The 22,208-nt window shown below is 37.2% G+C and overlaps 2 protein-coding genes across 2 annotated transcripts; both read right to left on the bottom strand.

Annotated features, from left to right (window-relative positions):
- Positions 1-8,811, bottom strand: LOC125808289 (metal tolerance protein C1). Its single transcript, XM_049488009.1, has 12 exons — positions 8,339-8,811; positions 7,512-7,581; positions 6,640-6,737; positions 6,415-6,557; positions 5,975-6,090; positions 3,114-3,210; positions 2,322-2,406; positions 1,502-1,564; positions 1,291-1,396; positions 827-942; positions 505-596; positions 1-269 (listed from the first exon to the last, which is right to left on the bottom strand). The coding sequence occupies exons 1-12, from the start codon at positions 8,690-8,692 to the stop codon at positions 113-115; spliced, it is 1,497 nt and encodes a 498-aa protein (XP_049343966.1). The 5' UTR covers positions 8,693-8,811; the 3' UTR covers positions 1-112.
- Positions 8,812-9,973: 1,162 nt separating this feature from the next.
- On the bottom strand, positions 9,974-22,208 carry LOC125808298 (homeobox protein LUMINIDEPENDENS-like). Its single transcript, XM_049488023.1, has 13 exons — positions 22,008-22,208; positions 19,860-19,887; positions 19,185-19,315; positions 18,143-18,492; positions 17,931-18,024; positions 17,745-17,838; positions 16,768-16,897; positions 16,642-16,693; positions 16,481-16,524; positions 16,324-16,409; positions 15,621-16,037; positions 11,570-12,156; positions 9,974-11,141 (listed from the first exon to the last, which is right to left on the bottom strand). The coding sequence occupies exons 1-13, from the start codon at positions 22,167-22,169 to the stop codon at positions 9,984-9,986; spliced, it is 3,333 nt and encodes a 1,110-aa protein (XP_049343980.1). The 5' UTR covers positions 22,170-22,208; the 3' UTR covers positions 9,974-9,983.

Genomic DNA, 22,208 nt, shown 5'->3' with positions numbered 1-22,208 from the left:
TTTTATATTTGGAGAGTAAAATAGAGAATGGACACTCTGTGTAGCTTTGATTTATTTTTGAGTCGGAATTTCTTTATTGATTATACAGAATGTGGATGTATACATGCACATTTTAAGTGTATACAAGTCCCCGACTTGTGCTCTCCACCAATTTGTGGTACGAGTCTGGCATGGATCGCCCTAGGCACAGCTGGATACACACATGAACAATATTTGGTGCTGCCTCTATGATTAATTTTTCTGCTTCTTCTGCAACTTTTATCGCATCCCTAGAAAATTAAGAAGTAGCCCAAGTAAAATCAATGACACAGACATCTGATACTTCATGTTAAGTGTACTGCTATTAAGTGAAGTGTTTTGAGCTATGTTGCTCGGACTCTTCAAAAATTAATGTTGACGGGTGTGTGTCGGATCCTCCAAAAACTGTGTATATTTGAAGGATCTGACACGGGTGCGGCAACATTTTTGGAGAGTCCGAGCAACTTAGGTTTTGAGTGGTTATACCTAATCAAGAGATCGGGAGGCATAGAAACTTCCACTTGAAGTAAAACCTGTCCTTGCAGTAGATGTGGAGTCACACGCTCAACAATCATCTTCTGAAAACCAATAAAAAGTACCTCATGTCAACAAGCAGGACGGAATGGAAACTCACTAAACTGTGTATGTAACAAAAGGTATATGTAACAAAAGAAGGCGACTTACGACAACTGAAGTGCATCAAGGGATCCAAGAGAAACTACGTGCACACTATATTATCAAAATTGAAAATGCTAAACCTTCTATTTGGGAAAAGGAACAAAAAGAAAATCTACAAAGAGATAGAAACCTGAGAAAAGTTTGTAGATAAAATGTTGCGAACTATATTTTCAATGTCTGCATCCATTGTGTTAGCAGTTCTCTGTTGAGACACAACAGCGGGTGGAATGTGTATAGTTGATGGTTCTACAAGTTGGAATGAACAATGTTAGCTAGCAAGGAAGCATCAACAATAAAGAAAAAGTTGACCCTGCAAATTGCTGTCAATATCTTTTCGTAATGACAAGATTGCATATGCCCGTGGATCACGAGATAATGGTAAACTACGCTGACAACTTGATCTTCAGGTTCCTCAACTACCCCACTGAACATCCAGAAGAAGTGGAATAACCAACCATGTTCAGCATTCTGGGTTTTCATAACGTTTTCTGTTTTCTATTTTAAGGCTGTCATTTGTTTAGCATTTCGTAACACTACTATAAGCAATTCTAAGCCTACATTAACATGTGTAGATGTGAGTAGACTCAACAGTACCTATGTGAATGAAGACTTCAGCTATTTCGGGATGTAATCGCTGGATTTCGCGGCTGACGTTTTCCCCGATCTCATGCGCAGCACTTACACTAGAAAAGGGGTCAACCTGCATATAGGAGGTGCATTTAAATCTGCCTGACATCCTCACGAATAAATAACTTGATAGGGAAATATCCCTATGATGAACTACTTAACATGACATGCATACTACCTCAACTATGACATCAAGATAGAGATATGAACCAGCCCTCCTTCCTCTCAGGTGACTACAACCCTGCAGAGGTCAAACAATATGTTTATTCATTGATATCATTCTCAGATATACAGAAAACATTGACCAACAAAGAAATATGCCGGAGGAACATGTGCATAATGCACAAAAACAATAAGATGTTGTGTTAAATATTAAGTTTCCCAAATGTTAATAGAGTACAAGAAAGAAGAGTAAATCACATGAAATATTGTGATAGAGGAGATGACAAATTTAGTCAATTGCATAATGTGGAACAGTGTCTGAAGGATTGAAGTGGAGTACTCCAACCAAACCTTCAACAAATATTTCTAAAATATCTCATAAGCACACATGATTAGGTTCTTGTACTCAAATATTGCTTCTTTCTAATAACAATATAAATTCACATAAGTATCAATCAGGTAAAATGTTGCTTGCTCACAAAAGAAACTACAATGAACAGTATTTTTTTTCTACTAGGAATACACAATTTGGTGCACTTAGATAAGGGCTTCATTAATCTCATATTGGTTGATTTGACCCTGAAAACTCTATTGTTTAACATATTTCTATGTCATCCTCACGAACGCGGGATGCTTTGTGCACCGGAATGCCATAATTGAGGTAGAAACTATTAAGGGGTAAATAAGTAGCACAGGATGACAAATAGATGCAAGAAAGGAATTGCTGACAGCAGTATCAACATCAAAAGACACAAAACTAAGTTGATAAAGTATTACATGAATGAAAGTCGAGGAACAGAAATAACATCGACTTCCTGGCAGGAAGAATAACTTGCCTCAACTCCGTCAACTTGTAGAATTGTGTGCTTGAAAGGCTCCAGGATATGCGAAGGAATAGCAGCATCAACCAATTCCAAGACACTATAATTTAGAAATGAGTAAAATATGAAAAAAGGATTGAGACAATGGTCAAGTTAAAGACTGGTAGCCTCCAAATAAAGCAGATGGGATAACATTAATCTTTGAAACACTATTTTACCAATTGGCGACCAATCGACCACTTACTAAGGATATCCATAAACTTGCAAATGGTGAGTTGAAAATCTTTCTAGAGTGTCTAGTACATAATAAATTAAGACCAGCTGACCAAAAGATAAACAACTAGTAAATCTAGAATATCAATAACAACAATAACATACCCAGTGTAGCCTCACAAGTGGGGTCTGGGACATCTAAAATCAATATTACGTGCAAATTTATACTCGACTCAAGGACAACCACTTCCACAATTTAGTGCCCACTGAAGTGCAAGGGGAGATTGATCCTACTTTCTTTTAAGAAAACACATGCTTTTCACTGAGAGCAGATCCAGAGACTTGACACATTACACACACTCACCCAACAACAACCCTTAGCCTTAGACACTCACACTACTCCAACAAAAGGGGTAAAGAATGAATGATTTATTCTTCTTTGTTCAAGTGCCCAACCAACAATGAGGAGATGAAGGATTCAGTTTATCATCCATTTCCGTCCCCAAACATAGGCTAAGTTCTATACAAGTTTATCAAAAGAAGATGATGACCAGGAAGACAAATTCAAAATAGCTAAGCAATTGGAAGACATGCCTCTGATATCCAGTTTCAAGTCCAGCCTTCATGATCATGCCTGCAACAGCCAGCCCAGCAAGTGGATCCAGGATCCTCACTCCAAGGATAGAACCACCTAATTTCATGAAGAATTCAACTTAAGAAGTGATGCATCTTCTAATCAACAATATCCAAAGTTCATTGAGTTGATAAGCTAATACCGATTTATTTCAATTCAAAAGCTTGTTTGACTTCTACGAACTTTTAGATAAATTGACTTTGAACAACTGACTTGGATTCGATTTTAAGAAATATCTCACTCAACTGCTCATAAAATATCATTGACTACACTTGAGCTTTAGGTTATGGAGGTCTTCTCTTCCCTTTTCAGGCATAGACTAAACACTAAAGCTTCTTTTATCCCTTATGTCCTGAGAGATCCTTTATCGTTTTATGTTCTATTTAAATATGTTATATATATAATGTCATTTTCCCCCTTCCTTGAAAGGGTAAGACACAGGTACTTGGTTCGCTTATAAGAGAGCTCTGGAACGATCTCAGAACTCTCTCTAGATTAGTATGTAAACTACAGAGGTCTCGACATATATCTCTTAAATTGAGGACGAATGACACAGGTTATGTACAATTGTTAGTTTGCTCTTAACCCCCTTTTGTGATCTTCTCAGTCAGCACCTTAAGCAAGCAGAATCTAGAGAGATATGTTGGTATTATATGAAGCTCTGGATTACTAAAAGTATAAAACAAAGGACATCCATCATGATCCTCTAATTTTTATTCATACTAGATCCTTGTAAAATTCAGAGGACATAATAATCTCTTATTATTTTTAAATATGGGTGGTGCACGGTAAGCTTGCCCGTACCTTGACTAATCAACTGGACGCCTGTCCACGGCCCACAAGTACATCTTATCAAGATAACTAGGCCTAGCAACACTGTACATACAATATCTTGGCATTTGGGTACAAGTACCATTGTTAGAGTTTAAAATAGCATTGCACCCCTCCCCAAGACCAAAACTTTTAGATTAAGAACTAACAAGGGCAAAAATTGCCAACAAGGTTAATGAGATGAATCGGTAGACCAAGTTCATGATCTAGATTCCTCCTACAAATGAACATAATGACACCAAACAAAAGGGAAAAATTTACCACCAGCTTAAAGTTCAATCTGTCAATCATACTAGCAATGAAAGTATAATCTGTTCTAGATTAACCAAAATAATAGTAATCACTATACATACTTTTTAGTCTGAAGGATTTTATATTATTGCATTTCAAAGGTACGACAGGAAAATAATATTTATGCCCTAACAACTAAAGATAGATATCTCAAACATCGAAGGCCCATGATGAAGTGTCTAGGGAGGTCATCTGGAGGTGTTAGGAGGCTAGAGGTGTGTCTATGTCTTACATTAAGGCAATTAAAGACATGTACGATGGAGCCAAGACCCTAAAAACAGTGAGAGGTGAATCGAAACACTTTCCTATCATGATGGGGTTGCACCAGGGCTCAACCCTCAGCCCATTCTTGATTGTCTTAGTGATGGATGAATTGACATGACATATTCAAGGGGAGGTACTGTTGTGTATGTTATTTGCACATGACATAGTGTTGATGACGAGACGCGTGGTGGAGTTAACAGTAGGTTGGAAGTTTGGAGGCTGACCCTTGAGTCTAAAGATATCGATGCACAAGTCATACCCAAAATAAAAGAAGAAGCTTCAAATATCTTGAGTCTATAATTCAAAGGAGACTGGGAGATTGATGATGATGTCACTCATCTTATTGGAGCAAGGTGGATGAAATGGAGGCTCACATACGAAGTACTGTTCGATAAGAATGTGTTGCCAATGCTTAAGGGTAAGTTCCACAGAGTGATGGTTAGACCAGCTTTGTTGTATGGGGTGGAGTGTTGGCCCATCAAGAATGCCCACATTTAAAATGTGAGTGTTGCAGAGATGAAGATGCTTAGATGGATGTGTGAGCATACTAGAAAGAGAGATGTGATTAGGAACGAAGTTATACGGGCAAGGTGGGAGTGGCTCCTGAAGCTAACAAGATGAGAGAAGCGAAAATGAGATGGTTCGGCCATATGAAGAAAAGGTACGCAGATGCGCCAGTAAGGAAGTGTGAGAGATTAGCTATAGCAGGAGTTAGGGGAAGTAGAGGTAGACCGGAGAAGAACTGGGATGGGGGAGGTGATTAGATAGCATATGGCATAACTCCAAATTACTGAGTACATGACCATAGATAGAAAGGTGTGGAGATCGCGGATTAGGGTAGAATGTTAGTAGATAGCCAAGTGTTGTCACTCATTTGATGGGAGAGACAGGGGCTAGTCGCATCCCACCCCTCTCCCCTAGTCTTATTAGTAGTAGTATCTAGTAATCACGTAGTTTCCTATGCTCCAAGGTGTTCTACAATCTATTGCTTCATTTGCTTTCTTTCTATCTTGATATTTTTGTTGTCATATTACCTTGCAACTCTGCTTCGATTACCTTCTCGTTCGAGCCGAGGATGTATCAGAAACAACCTCTCTACCCCGCAAAGGTAGGAGTAAGGTATGCGTACATCCTAACCTCCCTAGCCCCCACTTGTGGGACTATACTGGGTATGTTGTTACTATTGTAGACATTACATACATAAATGTACTTTATTAAAAAAACGATATTGTGAATATAAAACATCATAAACTATTCTAGACCAAACTAATAGTAATACTCCACAGTACATATTAGCATTTCATGCTTAAAGTAAAACCAGTACACACATTTTGTTTAGTTCTCAATGATACAATTAGACAAATCAATGGTGAAAACTCGTTTGCTAAAATAAAAGAGACATATTTAGGTCAAATTTGAGTATAAAGATCATTACCAACCCCTATGAGAGCAACAAAAGAAGATACTGCATCGGCACGATGATGCCAGGCATTGGCTTTCATTAGCCCACTGCCAACCCTTTCTCCCTCTCGTTTTGTTATCCAATATAATCTACAAGAAAAAAGTTGAACATAAATATAGGAACAAACTCAGAGCTTTCATTATTGGCTTCATTAATGAAGCTGCTATACTACATGCGCATCTGACAGAAAGTATAACAGCTTCATTGTTTGCTTTTGTAATCAATATAAAGCAACTGTATTTCATAACAACAAAATCAATACAATGAAACTGTCTTTCATTAAAAGTAAAATCAATACAAAGAAACTGTCTTTCTTAAAAATAAAACGGGCTTGAAGGTAATATGTATACGGATACATATAGAAAAGGTAACAAATTCTTCTATTTTTCTGATTGAAGGTGAAAATGACTTACCCTTCTTTAACAGCTATAGAGAGTATCGTCACACTCAAAGCAAGGATAGGGTGATCCATATCAATTCCATGGTGATGTTGCTCATGCACGTGCTGATGAGTCATTGACTGATTAAAAACTTCAGGCGCTGCAGACCACAATCCCTGCAAGAAATGTTTCAAAAAAATTCAAACAATAGGGAATATAGACTCCTAGATATAATGAATACCAGCGATAGATACATACCAGCAAAACATCTAAAGCATGCCATCCTATGCCACCAGCAGTAGCCAACAGCACACCAGAAATTCCAAGAGCTCCAAGAGTCTCAAATTTACCATGTCCTGTTCATGTAAAAAGTAAAATCAGATGCAAAACCAGAAGCATGATTTGATCAGACAACATAGTGGTTTTAATAAGTAATCTAGATATTGGTACCAAAGCTACCATAGGACAGCACTGGGCAATTATATTTGGAAGAGACACACAGGTAAAGGAGTAAGGAAAACAGAGAATCAACAGGGTAGAGGATAAAAGGCATCTGAACAGTATATCTGCAGAAATGTTACATTGGACTGTCTTTATCTCAAGCAAGATCCACTATGTCTTCTTTCTATTTGGGGGTGGGGGAGTGTTCAAAGTGTTAGACTCTATTTTGCTAACTTATGATTTATGAACCATTACTTTGATGTTTTTTTTCTACTACAACTAATATAATATACAAGTCAACATTTCAAACTCCTTTCCCCCAATCAACTGTGTCAAACAAAATATAATAAACGGAAGGAGTACATGTCTCTAGGGCTGACTACCTTCCACTAAGTTGTAAAGTTCAAGGAGCCGACAGTGATAAGATTCATATTCATTGATAAATATAGAAGATATGATATAAGTTTCATATCATGTCAGCTCTTTTACAATATCATATATTGGTTAATTTTATCAAATCAACCACAGGAACGAACAATCCTCAGTTAACTAAATCTAATTAGGTTGGCAGCTATTACGTTCACCTATTACACAAGTAAACACAAGCACAAAATCAAAAGGTAAAGCCATGTAGACAAAGTGATGTAAGATCAAAAGAGTTAAAAGTGTAAATACAAATCAAGAGTGACCATAAGGATGTTCTTTGTCCTTGGGAACCCTTGCAGCTTGAAAGGACAGCAATGATACACCACTCAGAACCTGCAAAGGCCATAACAAAGCATTAGAAGTAGTTCACTGTGGCTCAATCCACTACAGAGGCAGAATTTGTGGCTGCAATAGCAGCAATGAATCAAGTGTTGTGGTTGAGGAAAATATTGTTGATATGCATATGAATCAAACAAAAGGAACTGAAGTATTCGTGGACAACCAATTTGTGATAATAATTTCTCACAATCCTGTATTTCATGGTAAAACTAAACACTTCAACATCAAGCTTTTGTTCTTGAGAGAAATGCAAAAAAAGGTGATGTGACTGAGGAGCATCTAGCTGATATCTTCACCAAGCCTTTACCAAGCAACAAATTTCAACATCTTGGGCAAAAACTTGGAGTTTGCAGCTCTTAAAGCAAGGAGTGTTCCAAAAATGCATAAAAACTGCAACAGTCTAAGTTCGCTGTAATCTGTGTAGCAGTTTTATCCCTAATTCTTAGGAGTTTTTTTAATTTATTTATTTATTTCAGTTGAGATTGTGAACTCTATAAATTAGTCTGCAATTTATAATGAAGAATGCAGTTTGCTTTCATCAATAGTTTTTTTGCTCGTTTATCAAATTCTATCAAACTTATGTTCGGCTTGTTTAATAGCAAGTAAAACCAGATTTTATGTTCTTCATTTTCTGGAAACTCACAATCTCTATTGTCAAATGGTCAACAGATACAAGCAGAACAAACTGAGAGTTCATTTTATAGAATAAATCTAGCTAAACAATATACATGACTAGATACATCACACATACCACATCGGAGATAGAATGAGCCGCATCAGCAATAATGGCGGTGCTTCCACATACATAACCTGTAAAAGCTTTACTAGCGGCGAGGCCAATGTCAGCAGCAAGTCCAAGCCGAAAAATCCTCTCGCCGTCTTTACCGGAGCGGAGATCGTGATGATCATGATGATCGCCCGTATGCCATCTCTTCTGCAGCATGAAACTCGGATTCACAACACGTGTAGCCGAATCGTCATCCAATTGCAAATAAGGAGAAGAATATAGAGAAGTGAAATCGTAGTTGTGCCTACTGAGAGTTGTTGATGCTGAGTAGGTTTTTCGTATTCGATTGAGATTGCTTGTGATGAATCTAGCTACCATGTTAGAGATTCTTCAGCTGGATCAAATTGGAGAGTCGCTCCGACTACTGTTGAAGTTTCCGATGAAGAAATGATGTGAAACGCCGGCGAGGAGTCGTAATTGGTTCAGTACCGATTTTCGCCGTTAGTCGTTAGTATGTGCAAGAAAGAATCAGATACTTCGCCAGCTCGCCTATAAATAAAAGGTACTACAAGCTGTAACTGATAAGTTTCAGAAAATTTATTCAATATATTAAGCTTTGGCGCTTGAAAAAGTATTACTTTTAGCTTAAAAACTACTTCCTCGGTCAGTCCCAGTGTGACACAAAACTTGAAACGGACGAAGTACATAAATTCAGCTAATTCAAATGGTTTTAAGTCTAACTGAGATCATGAACTTCATTTTCTTCTGCCAATAATAATTACTTTGTCTGTCTCAACTTATATATAAAAATTTGATATTCAAAATTTCAAATTCGTCATATAAATTGATACATAAGAAGTATTAAATATTAATACTAGTGTAATACTCCCTCCGCCCTCTATATCAATTTGTTTGACATATTTTCTGTTTAGGAGCGTGCATTTATAAAAGAATGACTCTTTTATTTTTTAGTTTAATTTCAAATTTTCACGTAACGTGTTTAATAAATCACAAGATTAATGTCATTTTGATATATTTGACATATATTTAATGTAAGACTACAATAATCTTCTTTATTTTTTTATACTCCATGTCAAATTAAAATAGGTCAAATAAATTGAAACATGAAGGTAACTAATTATCTTTAAGAGAAGTCATTTGATATGAGATATAACGTTTACTAATCCCACGAATAAAATAAAAGGTTATTTTATCTTGTGTTTGACTGGAGGTATTAGACAGTCCTAAGAATTTATACCTTAGTAATGGAATAAGTTGTCCCATATATGATGGAATAATTTATCCCAAGATAATTGATCTCGAAATAACTTATTTTCAACCAAACGACCCCTGAATTCTAATGAAAGCTGCACATCATTTCAAATAGGGACTCAATCAAGACATAGCAAACCCTTGACTAGGATAAATTTCTTCTTTTTTTTCTAAAAGATTCTTGGAATGATCCCAAGTGAACCGAGTTCCCATTTTCTATTTTGCTGTTGACAGGTATCAATTGAGAAACAAAATAAAGTAATGTGACATGCTGACAATACAAGTTTACAACCATTTCATGTTGCAAAATGCAACCCCCTCTCTGAGAACGTTCTACTCTGATGTAAACACTAACGAATCTCTCGTCAAAAGAATCAAATGGCCAGGCGTTTGACGGTTATCTTCTCCTTCTCCTGTCACCCCGCCTCCTACTCACACCATCGGCACGACCACGATAACCAGAATAATGCCCAGGATCACACGATGCAGACCAATCAGGTCTGTAGCGGTCTCTCATATTCATCTGAGGTTCTGCGTAGTTCCATCTTGCTACCTGTTCCTGACGCCTAACAGGTCTATTATCAAGACTCCAAGATTCAAACCCAGCTCCCTCGCCATAGTTGTTGTTTCCTCTCCATGCAGCCTGTTGTAATCCTGGTTCAACATGCCCGGCAACATGTGGATTGTAATGGTTAGGAATGGCATTTTCTGGATAACCCCGATTTAAAGCAGATCCCGGTATAGTCCCCCACATATGTTCAGGTGCATATCCAGGTTGCCTCTGTGTTTGTAGTTGTGGCCTTTGTGGTGACATCTGAGGTGCATGTAGGCTAATAGTTCTTTGTTGTATATTAGCTATAGGCATTTGCGAAGATCGAATATTACCATATGTTACACCTTGGATTCTTGCTGCTGCAGTGGCACTCTGTTGATTGTATTCCGTCAATCCAGAGAAAGAGTAATTATTTCTATTTACTGCTGGTCCTGAGGCGGCGGATAATTGTGAACGCATAGGATTTGCAAGGACTGTCTGGTTTATACTAGGATTTAGTGGAGATGGTCGATGATCATTTCCATAAGACCCTGCAGCTTCCTGAAGCAGTGCAGACTGTTGGGCCAATTGTAGCGCAAGGGGCATCTGCTGATGCACAAAACTGCTAGCTTGATGAATTTCCTGTGAATGGACCAACGGGGCGTGTTGGGGCACACCATAAGACCCTGCAGCTTCCTGAAGCAGTGCAGACTGTTGGGCCAATTGTGGCACAAGGGGCGTCTGCTGATGCACAAAACTGCTAGCTTGATGAATTTCCTGTGAATGGACCAACGGGGCGTGTTGGGGCACACCATGAGCCCCTGCAGCTGCTTGAAGCAGTGCCAACTGTTGGGCCAATTGTGGCACAAGGGGCATCTGCTGATGCACCAAACTGCTAGCTTGATGAATTTCCTGTGAATGGACCAACACCGCGTGTTGGGGCACATCATTTGCTTCTGGAACCACCATTGAACTTCTCTGTGAGAAAGGATTTTTAACAAAGTTCTGCATTGACAATCCACTCTGCATGAAAGACAAAAAAAGTTAAAAAAGAATTAGAGCCCATTTCAGAAAAGAACTAAGATGTCAAGAAGATAGTCTAGAACAACAATTAACCCAGGATATTAGTTAAGTATCTTGTTTTATTTTTCATGAATAAGTGAAACATCCTTGTTTGAATTAGGGGGACCTCGAACTAAGCGGAGATTCTCAAAGTACAGTGCTAACTAGGAAGACAACTTGTATTTACCAACGTGATTCAGAGTGCAGGCTTCATTTGCTTTATGATTATTTTATTTATTTGTTTCTAGTTTACTTGTCTGGAAAAGCTAAACGAGAAGAAGTGGAGAAAAAAATGGGAAAGAGAGAGGAGAGGAGACAACTGAGGAAGAAAGCCCCGCCCAAATTCCATAATAGTTAAAATCTGTACAAAATGTGACTAAATAACGCACCGTTCCAGGATCACTGGAAAGAGTGAGGGATGGAAGAGGAACTTCAACTTTCTTCTCAGCGTCTCTGGCTAAATTTGTTTGAATGCTCAGTGAATTCCTCTCATTGGCTTTGATCGAATCAAGCAGCTTTACAATTTGCTCACTGGACAAGTTTCCACCTTGGCCAGACGTCAAATCATAAACCAGCCCTGGATGTTTTAGCAGTATAGCAAGCAACTCTAAATCCGGTTTTGCTGTAGTTGCAATGCCATTTGACAGTATAGCAAGCAACTCTAAATCAGGTTTTGCTGTAGTTGCAATGCCATTTGACGTACTAGCCAATGCAGCAGCTTCAGTTTTTCTGTCCTCCTGCGGCAAAACAGCTGTTTCAGCACCTTCCGCATCTGGTAATTGCACAAGCGGGAGTTCGGTGGTTAATGTGTCATCAGGCTTCATTTCAGGATCCCAAGGCTCCTTGGGGTTCAATGGGATTTCCTGGACTGTCCTGTAAATGGCTTCCGTCTCTCGATGGACTCTCCAATTCTGAACGTCGACTTCTTTACTCTCACCCCCTGCACAAACCTTCCATGCATAGCTGAGCTGCAACCCTGCATCAAACAGGAGAGGTTAAAAAAGGATAACTGCATAATAAGGATGACCATTAACAGACAAGAGTTCCAACTTTTCCATGCGTACATTATCTCCCAACAAGAAACTACCAGCTGTGGATGATTCAAATTTGTTAAACCGGAAGTCAACATATACCACTTAGAAATGCTGTTTTAAAAAGTTATTTGCAACTTCGGACACAGTAAGACATACTGAAAAGTAACAACTTGGTGATCAGAATCGGAGCTATTTTTTATTCTTGATATGAAGAGGATGAGTCTACAACTTCCACATCCTGGATTTTCTACACATTGAGCCGTGAAGGAGGGGGAGGGTAGAAGGACCAGAATTATATGAGTTTCAAAATTGAATAATTAGATCCAACGACACACGTAAACAGATCAAGACCTTGGGCTACATAAAAAAAGTGCTGTTTGTCACCCCTACTTTCGTCTCCGCCAAGAGAATAAAACAAAATAATCACATGACAGTCCAACATCAAAAGTATAACCATGTCTGTACCACCATTAACATTTGAAACACTTGCTTGTTTTCCCAGTCCACAGAGTTGGAGCTCAACAAGAATCAACCAATCCCATATCAAACTACAAATTGACCAACTTTTTTAGTGTGTTAAGCTTCAAATTTGGAGTTGGCCTCTTGGAACCGTTGTTTCCTCTTGTTTAGTCTGATAAATGCCACCCCACTGGCCCCCAAGCCCTAGCTTGAGTGGCAAAAGGTGGAGGATTTGTGGCTTAGGTCGCAGGTTCAAGCCCCACACCATGCAAAGCGAAGCCTGGTATTTAAGTGGAGAAGGGTAGAGGGGCGGGCCCATTATCCACCGAGTTTAGAAGGCTGTGATTGGTCCAAAGGGCGGGTCACAGACGGATTTCTCGGTTATCAAAAAAAAATAAAATGCCACCCCACTGGGCAAAGTGGGTTGGGGTTAGTCAGCTATAGGAAGAGCAGGCAATTACTTGTTCATGCATTTAAAGAAGACATTTTCTTTTCTAAGGTACTCTTTGTACAGAGAAAAACGTTTTAGATGAAAATACTTTTTGTGAAAAGCGTCTTTAAGTCAAGTCAGGTCACCATATTTTAGATCATCTCCAAATTTTGTGGGTTAAAAATAGATACGTGCTATGTGCAAGACTGCAAGGTATGCTATTAGTGTTTTGACGATATCTTTTAGAATTAGATACTGAAATATTATCTGAGGGATCGTTTGGTTAAGTAAAAGAAAAGTATTGAATATGGTGTATTAGTAATGCTGGGACGTGGTATTACTTATGTAGAATTTTAATACATGCATAATTCACCTTCAAATCAGCTACCAAACTACCCTTAGTGTTGATTGAATGGGTGGAATATTTGTAAAGAAAAATAAACTGATCACTACAAAATATTTTCCTTGACTACAACATTTTTTGCGAATATCTTTCCCATCAGGGCCAAACACACCAATATCTTAGCCATTTTTGTCAAAAACAAAAATAAAATCCAAACACCAAACAATGGGAAAATAGGAACATACATTTGGCTTCATCAACATGTCGTCCCAAACTAGCTTCAGTGTTTGACCAAACTAAAATTCTGCTAGATAATAACACCCTGTAATAATATTACATTCTCTAAGGATCGCCTAGTCTACTGAACAAGCATAGATAGTCCAGAGGTAAAATTTAGTAGTGCCTTATTCCTTGTTTGGGTACTAATCAACGATAAGTTATGCAAAAATTAGTAATTAGTACAGAAATAGATTATCCCTACTGGAGGGTGGAATAGTACCGGAATAAGTTATTCCGGGATAAACAATGAAAATGACAAAAATACCCATGAGGTCCCTCGAACCCTTTTACAACTAAATAAGTTGAAGGGTATTTTTGTAAACAATTAACTTAAAAATTATGCAATATTGCGATGCATGTTACAATATTTAATTCAAGAAAAATGAACAGTCAATAAGAAATTATACTAGGATAACTAATAGAGGCATAACTAACCCCAACATAACTAACACAAACGACCCCTAAAAATTTTGCAGGACAACTGGTAGCTATGGTAAGGGATGATAATAGTGTGTAGATGTGAAACTAGAAGAGAGTAAAATTCTTATGATAGAAAGAGTATCACAGCAGAAAATGACATGTTTTTATCCTTTTTGTGTAAGCCATTGTCCACAAATTTAAAAACAACCAAAGACCAAAAACAGAGAAAACAAAAAATTACTGAACTCCATACTGTTGAATAATAACTGAAATTACTGAACTCCTTTCGTAAAAAGCATATGGCTACGAAGAGTCAAAAGTATAAAAGACTATGAGGTACAGTATATTCCAACCTAATTTATCGTGTTCTGGCCTGTCATACTGATCATCTATGAAAGCCCACTATAAGCAGTTAACTTGAAAAATAGATTGATATCTTCCCAAAATATAGATTGATATCGTCCCAAGACAGGCATTAACCTTTACTTCACAGCTTCTTTTTCTGATTATTCCAGTCTGATTGATTTTAGGCAAAATGTGGACGTTTTCATCCAAGTGAGGCAAAAATTTTCCCTTTACTTGCAAGTAGAATTTCCTTCACAATGAGAAGGCACACTTGGCAATCAACTGCTCCACAGAAAACCCATAATTTCCAAGAGATTTTTAAAATACAACATCAAAAACCAAATGGAAACAGTTACTTATTTTGACTAAAAGATCAAGACCTCACTCCTAAGATGCTCAATTGATAGTTTAACAATAAAAACTAACTGTTAAATTCAGAGATATTTCGAGAGTTGAGCTAGTAGTTTTACTAAGCAACATCTATATTTCCCCAGTAAATAGTTCCTAGAATAATGAATTTATGGAAGACAACAGAAACCTGATCGTCTTTAACTCGACTACCATGAAAATAAAATTAGACAGGAAAGCTCAAAAAGATCATTTTCCTTTTCTTTTCTTTTTTCTGACAAGTTGAAGACCATGCTAACCATATTTTATGGCAAGTTAGAGACCAAGGTTGAGTTGCTAACTACTTTACTAGAGACATTCTCACAGTTGAATCTTGTGTATTACTCACTCCCGTCCCAATTTATGTGGCACCATTTCACTTGGCACAAAGTTTAAGAAAGAAACGAAAACTTCTGAAATGTGTGGTCTAAACCTTGACCATTTGTGTGGCTATAAATCATGTCAAAAGGGTAAAAGGGGAATTTTAAAGTTAAATAGTTTCTAATTATAGAAAGGTGACATTCTTTTTTAAACAGACTAAAAGGGAAAGTGTGTTACATAAATTGGGATAGAGAAAGCAAAAAGAATAATGAAGGGAATTGTGGAGAAAAAATTGACCAATAATATTAGACAAGATGGGTGAGATTGCCTTTCCAACCTATTAAAAAAACTAATGTTCTTCCTTTCCTGAAATCTACAGATTAACAAGAACGGTCTTTCAGCAACAACAACAGCAAATTTACCTGGTGGTTTCCGCCAAGGGATCTGCATTTTCTTGCACCTTTTCGATGGAGGTTCCTCTACGTCAAAACTCAACTTGAGATGATTTTCAAGCTGACTGGGCCCTTTAGAGGCAACACTATTGAGCTTTTCACATTCCTCAACTTTAGGCCGATCTTGCAATTTTGGAGCTCCAAGCAAGATACCATTTGATGAAGAGGTAATTCCATTTGGAGCTTGAGGCTTCACCCGAGAACTCTCATCATTATTAGTTTTCCCATATTTACTCTGCATAAACTGTGCACGCATTTTTGCTTTTTGGATATCATCTGCTGAGAGTGGGCGGCCTTGAGTTGCCGGTGCTGGTCTTCCTAGGCTTCTTCCCATTGTTCTTTGGCTTGGTTGTTCCATTAGCTGAACTTTTCTGCGCTCTCGAGTTTCTGAAGTAGTTAAGGCATTCTATGCAAGTGTAAGAAATCAGAAAAGGAGAGGAAAAACCATAGCGATTTTCCTTACCACGCTCAAATCTATTTGATGAGTATGTCATATGGAAACTTCTGAATACCAATGATTCCAAAGCATGGAAACAAATGAGAAATCAAAATTTCTTCCAACGACAGTTTATTGTCCACGGAACGAGGAGCCATCATTCAATCGAGATAAATGAAGACCTTACACTGCAAGTTATTGACAAATTGAATTAACCATAGGGGAATACAAGGATACTAGTCACCAAAGCTCCTTTAAGCATCTTGTTAGAGTCATCTGAAGATGCCATAAGCAATTTAACTGGCTGTGGAGAATCCAAATTCCTGAAAGAGAGGTGTGTGCTTAGAAATTCATCAACAATTACAAAAAGCAAGGTAGTAAGAACACACCAGACCTTGAATTCTCTGAGGTCCCACAGAGGTTTGCACGAGCGTCTTCCTAGAATACCAAACAGAAGGAAAATGATCAAGTAAGAATAAAAATCCGCTCTTCTTTTTTATTCAAAAAAACCAGCATCTTCTAAACCAAATACATTTAAGTTCGCAATAAACGTACAACGTCCTCAATTTTTGAGTTCCAAACTTCGTTACCCACAACTTCGCTAATGCTGCAAACAGCAACAAATGTGTTGATAACTGAGAAAAGCCATAAATGTATTTTTGAGGCACGACCTAAGCTTACCTCTGCTGCAATAACAACTCATCATGCATATCACTAGCAGATTTAACCCCATTACGTTTCTTCATAGCCTGGCTCTTTGAAAATATGTTGCTCCATCTTGCAAGCAAAATACTTGCCCTGTCTGAGATAGCTGATCTTCAAATGAGATGAATGAGATCCAAAATACTGATGGAGCTAAAGAAGGGTTTCTCAACCACCCTTCACCCCCTCCCCATCCCAAAAAATACAAATATAGTGCAGTACAGAAGCCAGCTATCATGAAAATACAGTATAAACCACCCCGAAATAGCAAATTACTCTGACCGGCTGATAGAAATAAATGAAAATGCAACATCATCTATTTTAGTAGTGTCTTCTTATCTAACAAATTTTATATTACTGATGCAGTCTAGAAATAAACATATTTATTCGATGATGCTTTCCATTGTCTCTCAGAATATGATCAGTTGAAGTATCAAATCAGGATCATTAAAAAATTTACAGATTGAAAGTCCAAAAATTCATCTGAAGTTAAGAAAGATATAGTTGAATGTATTGCCAGTGAAATAGTTTCCAAGAACACTGTCCTATTTGACAGCAAAAACACAACAGATCGTCTGAGATAACGAAATACTGAAAATGATTGCATTGCCAATACAGTGATTTCTGAAAGTAATGTCCTAATATGACATGCCATATACGCATAATTATTAAGAGCAGCACTATGTAATGTGTGATTCACTGAGTAAATAGTTCAGTAGAGATGCCACTGCTAGTATAAAAAGCTGTGCTTACTTTGATTGACATGTTTCCTAAATATCCAACTAAGTTTCAGGAAATTCTGTAATGCGGCATAATATCAATAATACTCAAGCTTCAGACAAGCTACCAGAAATGTATAAGCCATGGAGATGAGCACATTAAGTTTTTTAATGTCTTTTTAACAGAAAGATACCTAAAAATAAAATAAGGAGTTGTTGAATGCGAGGACAACACACCTGGAGTCCGATAAAATCGCAGACTGTTAACACTCTGCAGTATAGCAGACATATGTCCAGGAAATGCTTTGTGTAAAGGAAGATGGCAGAGTACCTGATAACCAAGTAACAATTAGAACAACAATATTCTAGCAGAAAAAATGACATTATGGGCCAATGATCTAAAATTAAAGGATCAATATGGACCTTCAGGATGAGATGAAGAACGCTGGTTTGCTCTTCTCCAGCTGCTTCACTCAACCATGCAGATAAGATCATTACACCCCCTTCAGTTAAAAACCTACAAATATGTTATTAAGAAAACAAATTATATTCGCAAGTAAACTAGAATACAATTAAGAAAACAAAGGAGTAAACTAGAACACAATTAAAATTCAACGACCACAACTCTTACGTACCAATATAGCACAGAGGGGTTTTGTAATTCCAAGATCCAGTCCATCAGCTTAACCCTCCCAGAAAAGGTTTCTTCCTTACACATTAAAGTAAGGATATTATCAACAAAATGCCTATCCCTCTCCTCTATGGCAGTTAGGACCTCATCTTGTGTCAAATAAGGTGGCCCCTCCTCTGTACAGGTTGGAACTGCACTATCTAGGGGAACTGGTTCTGTTTGTGAACTAGGATCAGAACTTAATGGGATCAGACAAGGCCCTTCAATAGATATATTGGTTATGATAGGCTTCTCTCTAGACAACCTCAGGAACTTTCTAACTCTTGTGCGCTGAGCTGTAAAGAAGTCCCGAACCTGCAAATGCAAAGATGATATTCAAACAAACAACGTGAAAGTTGTCAGAGAAGATGAAATCGGAGAATGCACAGATCTTATATCATCTTCCAGCTTAAATTGCACCAGGGAAAGCTACTGAATGTCTATGCAGAAGGGATTAAGGAATCTTTCCATACCTAAACCACCCAAAAAAGCAAAGGAGAAAGGGGAATGTATTTCTAAGGACCAAGGAGCTACATCATCAAACACAAAAAGGTGCATAATTCCATAATAGCCTGTTCTCGAAAGCACTAGTGTGCTCCTAATATCCAAAATAGCAAAACTGAACTAAAGAAAGATGGTGCAACTAGTATGCAAATACCACCAACATATGCTCCTTTCATAGTTTTTGAGAGTGACATTCCACGGAAAAATTCTTTTGAACAATGACGACTCATGAGCATAGGATTATTGCACTTCATAGCATCAAACAAATGTGAGATACTGAAATTTACAAGTCAAACCATTGCTCATGAAACAAATAAGAGATACTGAGATTTACAAGTCAAACAATTGCTCTTCTTGATCTATGATCTTAACTCAAATTCTAGACAAGGAATCCAATCACATTTAAAATAATCGACATTCACTAATGTAGAAAAGTTTTAAACAAAATTCAAGCCAGATAGAATGGAGAAATAATTACTAAAAACTGTGAAAAAGCAACACACCTGTGTGACTGTGACACCAAAAAGAGCACTAATTTCACGCATTTCCTTCTTGTTGATTGCGTCTTTGACAGAGAAAATAGATTGCATATACTTGATTGCCTTGGGGTTTAGGAGATCCCTTGGCCTTTTGCCTGCAACAGATGATGTTAAACTAACAGAATACAAATGGAATCAGAGTAGCTCGCACAAAAATTGAAGAAGTCAAGAGCGTCATTTACGCTAATAACTAAAAGAGGCGTTACATATAATTTGGATCAAAGCATCAGCTTGTAAAAATAAGATGACAGTAGCAACTTAGATTGTTAAGCAAGTTCACCTTAAACATCGAGACAAGTAATTCTGGTACATAAAAGCAATGTTGTACTTGGCAACAAAAAAAAACCTACTACTAAAGCAAATAATTTTTTTAAAAAGATGATACGTAAAAAGCAAATAAAATAAAAAACAAATATACAAGTAAAAAGCAAATCAAACAGAATAAAATGAAAGAACCACCCAACAAAAGCAACATGCTTCACGTAGTATAATCAATGTGCAAAAAAATAATAGAAGAGTAACAAATGAATATGTCATATTTGCTCCTGTGTGTTCATTCTCAGAAGGGATCCAAGTCAACTAAATTTTTTACTCGACTACACAAGCATCATGATTTTAATTTAGGCCAAGGAGTCATACCAATTTTTATTGAAAGAGATCCTGCAGCCTGCACAACGGAAGAAAAATGAATGAGCCATCAGCAGAAATAAGTTCCCAAATCACCCAATGTAATGAGATGAGGTTTGATAATTGTAGCCTATGTATGTACAAATCCAAGAATAGAAAAATTAATTCAGCAGAGGAATCTCATTTTTGTGACCAACTTATAAATCATGTATCGTGGTAGTATTTACGAGCAAACAAACTGGAGAAATTGATCAAAACCTTTCTAGGGAAGAAAGGAAGGGAAATTTGGTAGAGAGGATACAGAGAGAGGTTAGGAATCAGGAGATAGGGGTGTGGGCTCATTATCCCCGAGTTTCGAAAGTTGTGGTTGGTCCTAAGAGTTGGCTCCACACGGATTTCTCTGTATCAAAAGAGAAAAGAGATAATTCACCTTCAATACAGCACTTCTAAGAAGATGATTATGGGGATAATCTCAAGAGGATAATGTGTCATCAAAAGATATTATATCTACTAACTACATGTTTGGTAAACACATAAATTGCTTATAAGCCAAAATCAACATAAGACACAAGTTGGTCACCTCCAACTTATCGCTTTTCGGCAAACAGCACTTCTAATTTGCCTAAAACTATCTAAATTTTCAAAATTCTCCTCTCAAAACAGGACTCTTAAAATCGCTTCCATTACATTCTGTTGTTTGTTCTTCTCCTTGTGTACATACTTTTTAATATATAATTTTGAAAATAACTTTAAGGATATATTAGTCATTTTAATGGAAAAATTATTTATCAACACTTTTTAACCAAACATTTCAACTGCTTATTATCAATTTTAGCACTTCTACACGATCACATAACTACTTTTTTTAAGGAGAAGAAAGATGATACATTACAACTTATTTATAAAATCAATTTCAGCACACAATGCTTATCGGCTACTTTTCAATCCGTTAACCCATTCAAGCTCTAAATTTTTTATGACACTGGTGTCTAGGGGAGCTTAGTACTTGCAAGCTCCCACAAACACAAGTACCGAGTAAGTCTATACAGGTATCGGGTAATTTCATATCTACTTAAAATGGAATAGCACGTGGTGGATGATTTCTGGTGAGGGACTGAGTGGATAGCTGTATTGGCTCTAGGATGAATGATGACTCTAGTGTTAGGTTTTGAAAGGATGTATAGTCTGAAGGGATAGCCATAGAGAATGCATATACACATGTAAATGGATTAGTAAAGAGAAAGATACTTTGATAACTGATTACTTGACTGAGACCTTTAAGGGTATCAGTATAAGTTTTAGGAGGGTCATTAAAGATTGGGAAAGGAATGCAGTCAGGGAGTTCTTCCATTAAAAATTAAACTGGAAAGTTAAGGAATTCTTTCATAGAGTATGTAATGATACATGGAAGGGTGAAATAAAATGAAATGAAGGAGGAAGGGACAAGGTCTTTATAGATAAAAACTTTTATTTGGACCTTTAGGTTGGGAGACGGGAGGGATGGGTGGAAAATGTTATGACCACTAAGTGATGGGAAGAAAGTAGCTCGCTTTTTTTATGTACGAGGTGCTACTTCAAGTGTGGACTGTTTAAGAAAGAGGCAAGGATACTTGTAAGTTAGCGTTGCACATGTCAAAAAATCTGGACAAGATACTAACGACTTATTGTTGCATGCAGGTTGGCTTTAACAGCTGTGAAATCTTGTATTCTAATTAACCAAGGACACCTAAGAAAGCAATCATGTGTTAGAAATTAGATACACTTGGAAATAAAAAGGAGCAAGCATGGAAGATGGGACTTTCTTGTCTCTTTTGGAGCATATGGAACAAAAGAAATAAAAAATTATGCATAACAGCAAGAATGACAGAAAGCCTTTAAAAAGTTCTTTTTAAAAATTTAATCCTTCAATTGTACAACCACATATAGTATGTTACACTTATGACTTACATAAACATAAATTCATTACCATTTCTGTACTGTAAAAGGTGAATCTAGTTAACCATAAAACTTAATGAACTGTCAACTTAACCAATGCTAGTTCCTACATTTCCTAAAACAATCATTACCAACTAAGTACAAGAGGCAAATTCAGAAATTTAAGAGAAACAAGTACTCAAATAAAAAAAACTTCAGAAAAAAACAAAGATTAAGAAAACGAACCATCTCTTGAGAGAGGGGATTGACGCCAGTGAGGTTACATTGTTGTACAACGATGTTTTGGAGCTGATAAATCTGGCTATTGAGAATTTCCTTCTGTGAGTCGAACAAGCTCAAGAACGGTGTCGTAGGACTGGTCAAGGCCAATTGTAATTGATTTTCCATTGTAGACTCCGCCAATCGAAAATTCCAACCGACCTCGAA

This window comes from Solanum verrucosum, unplaced genomic scaffold (assembly GCF_900185275.1).
Source record: "Solanum verrucosum unplaced genomic scaffold, falcon-dt-bn FXZP01000234.1, whole genome shotgun sequence".
NCBI classification, from domain to species: domain Eukaryota; kingdom Viridiplantae; phylum Streptophyta; class Magnoliopsida; order Solanales; family Solanaceae; genus Solanum; species Solanum verrucosum.
This window is presented reverse-complemented; position numbering and strand designations above follow the sequence as displayed.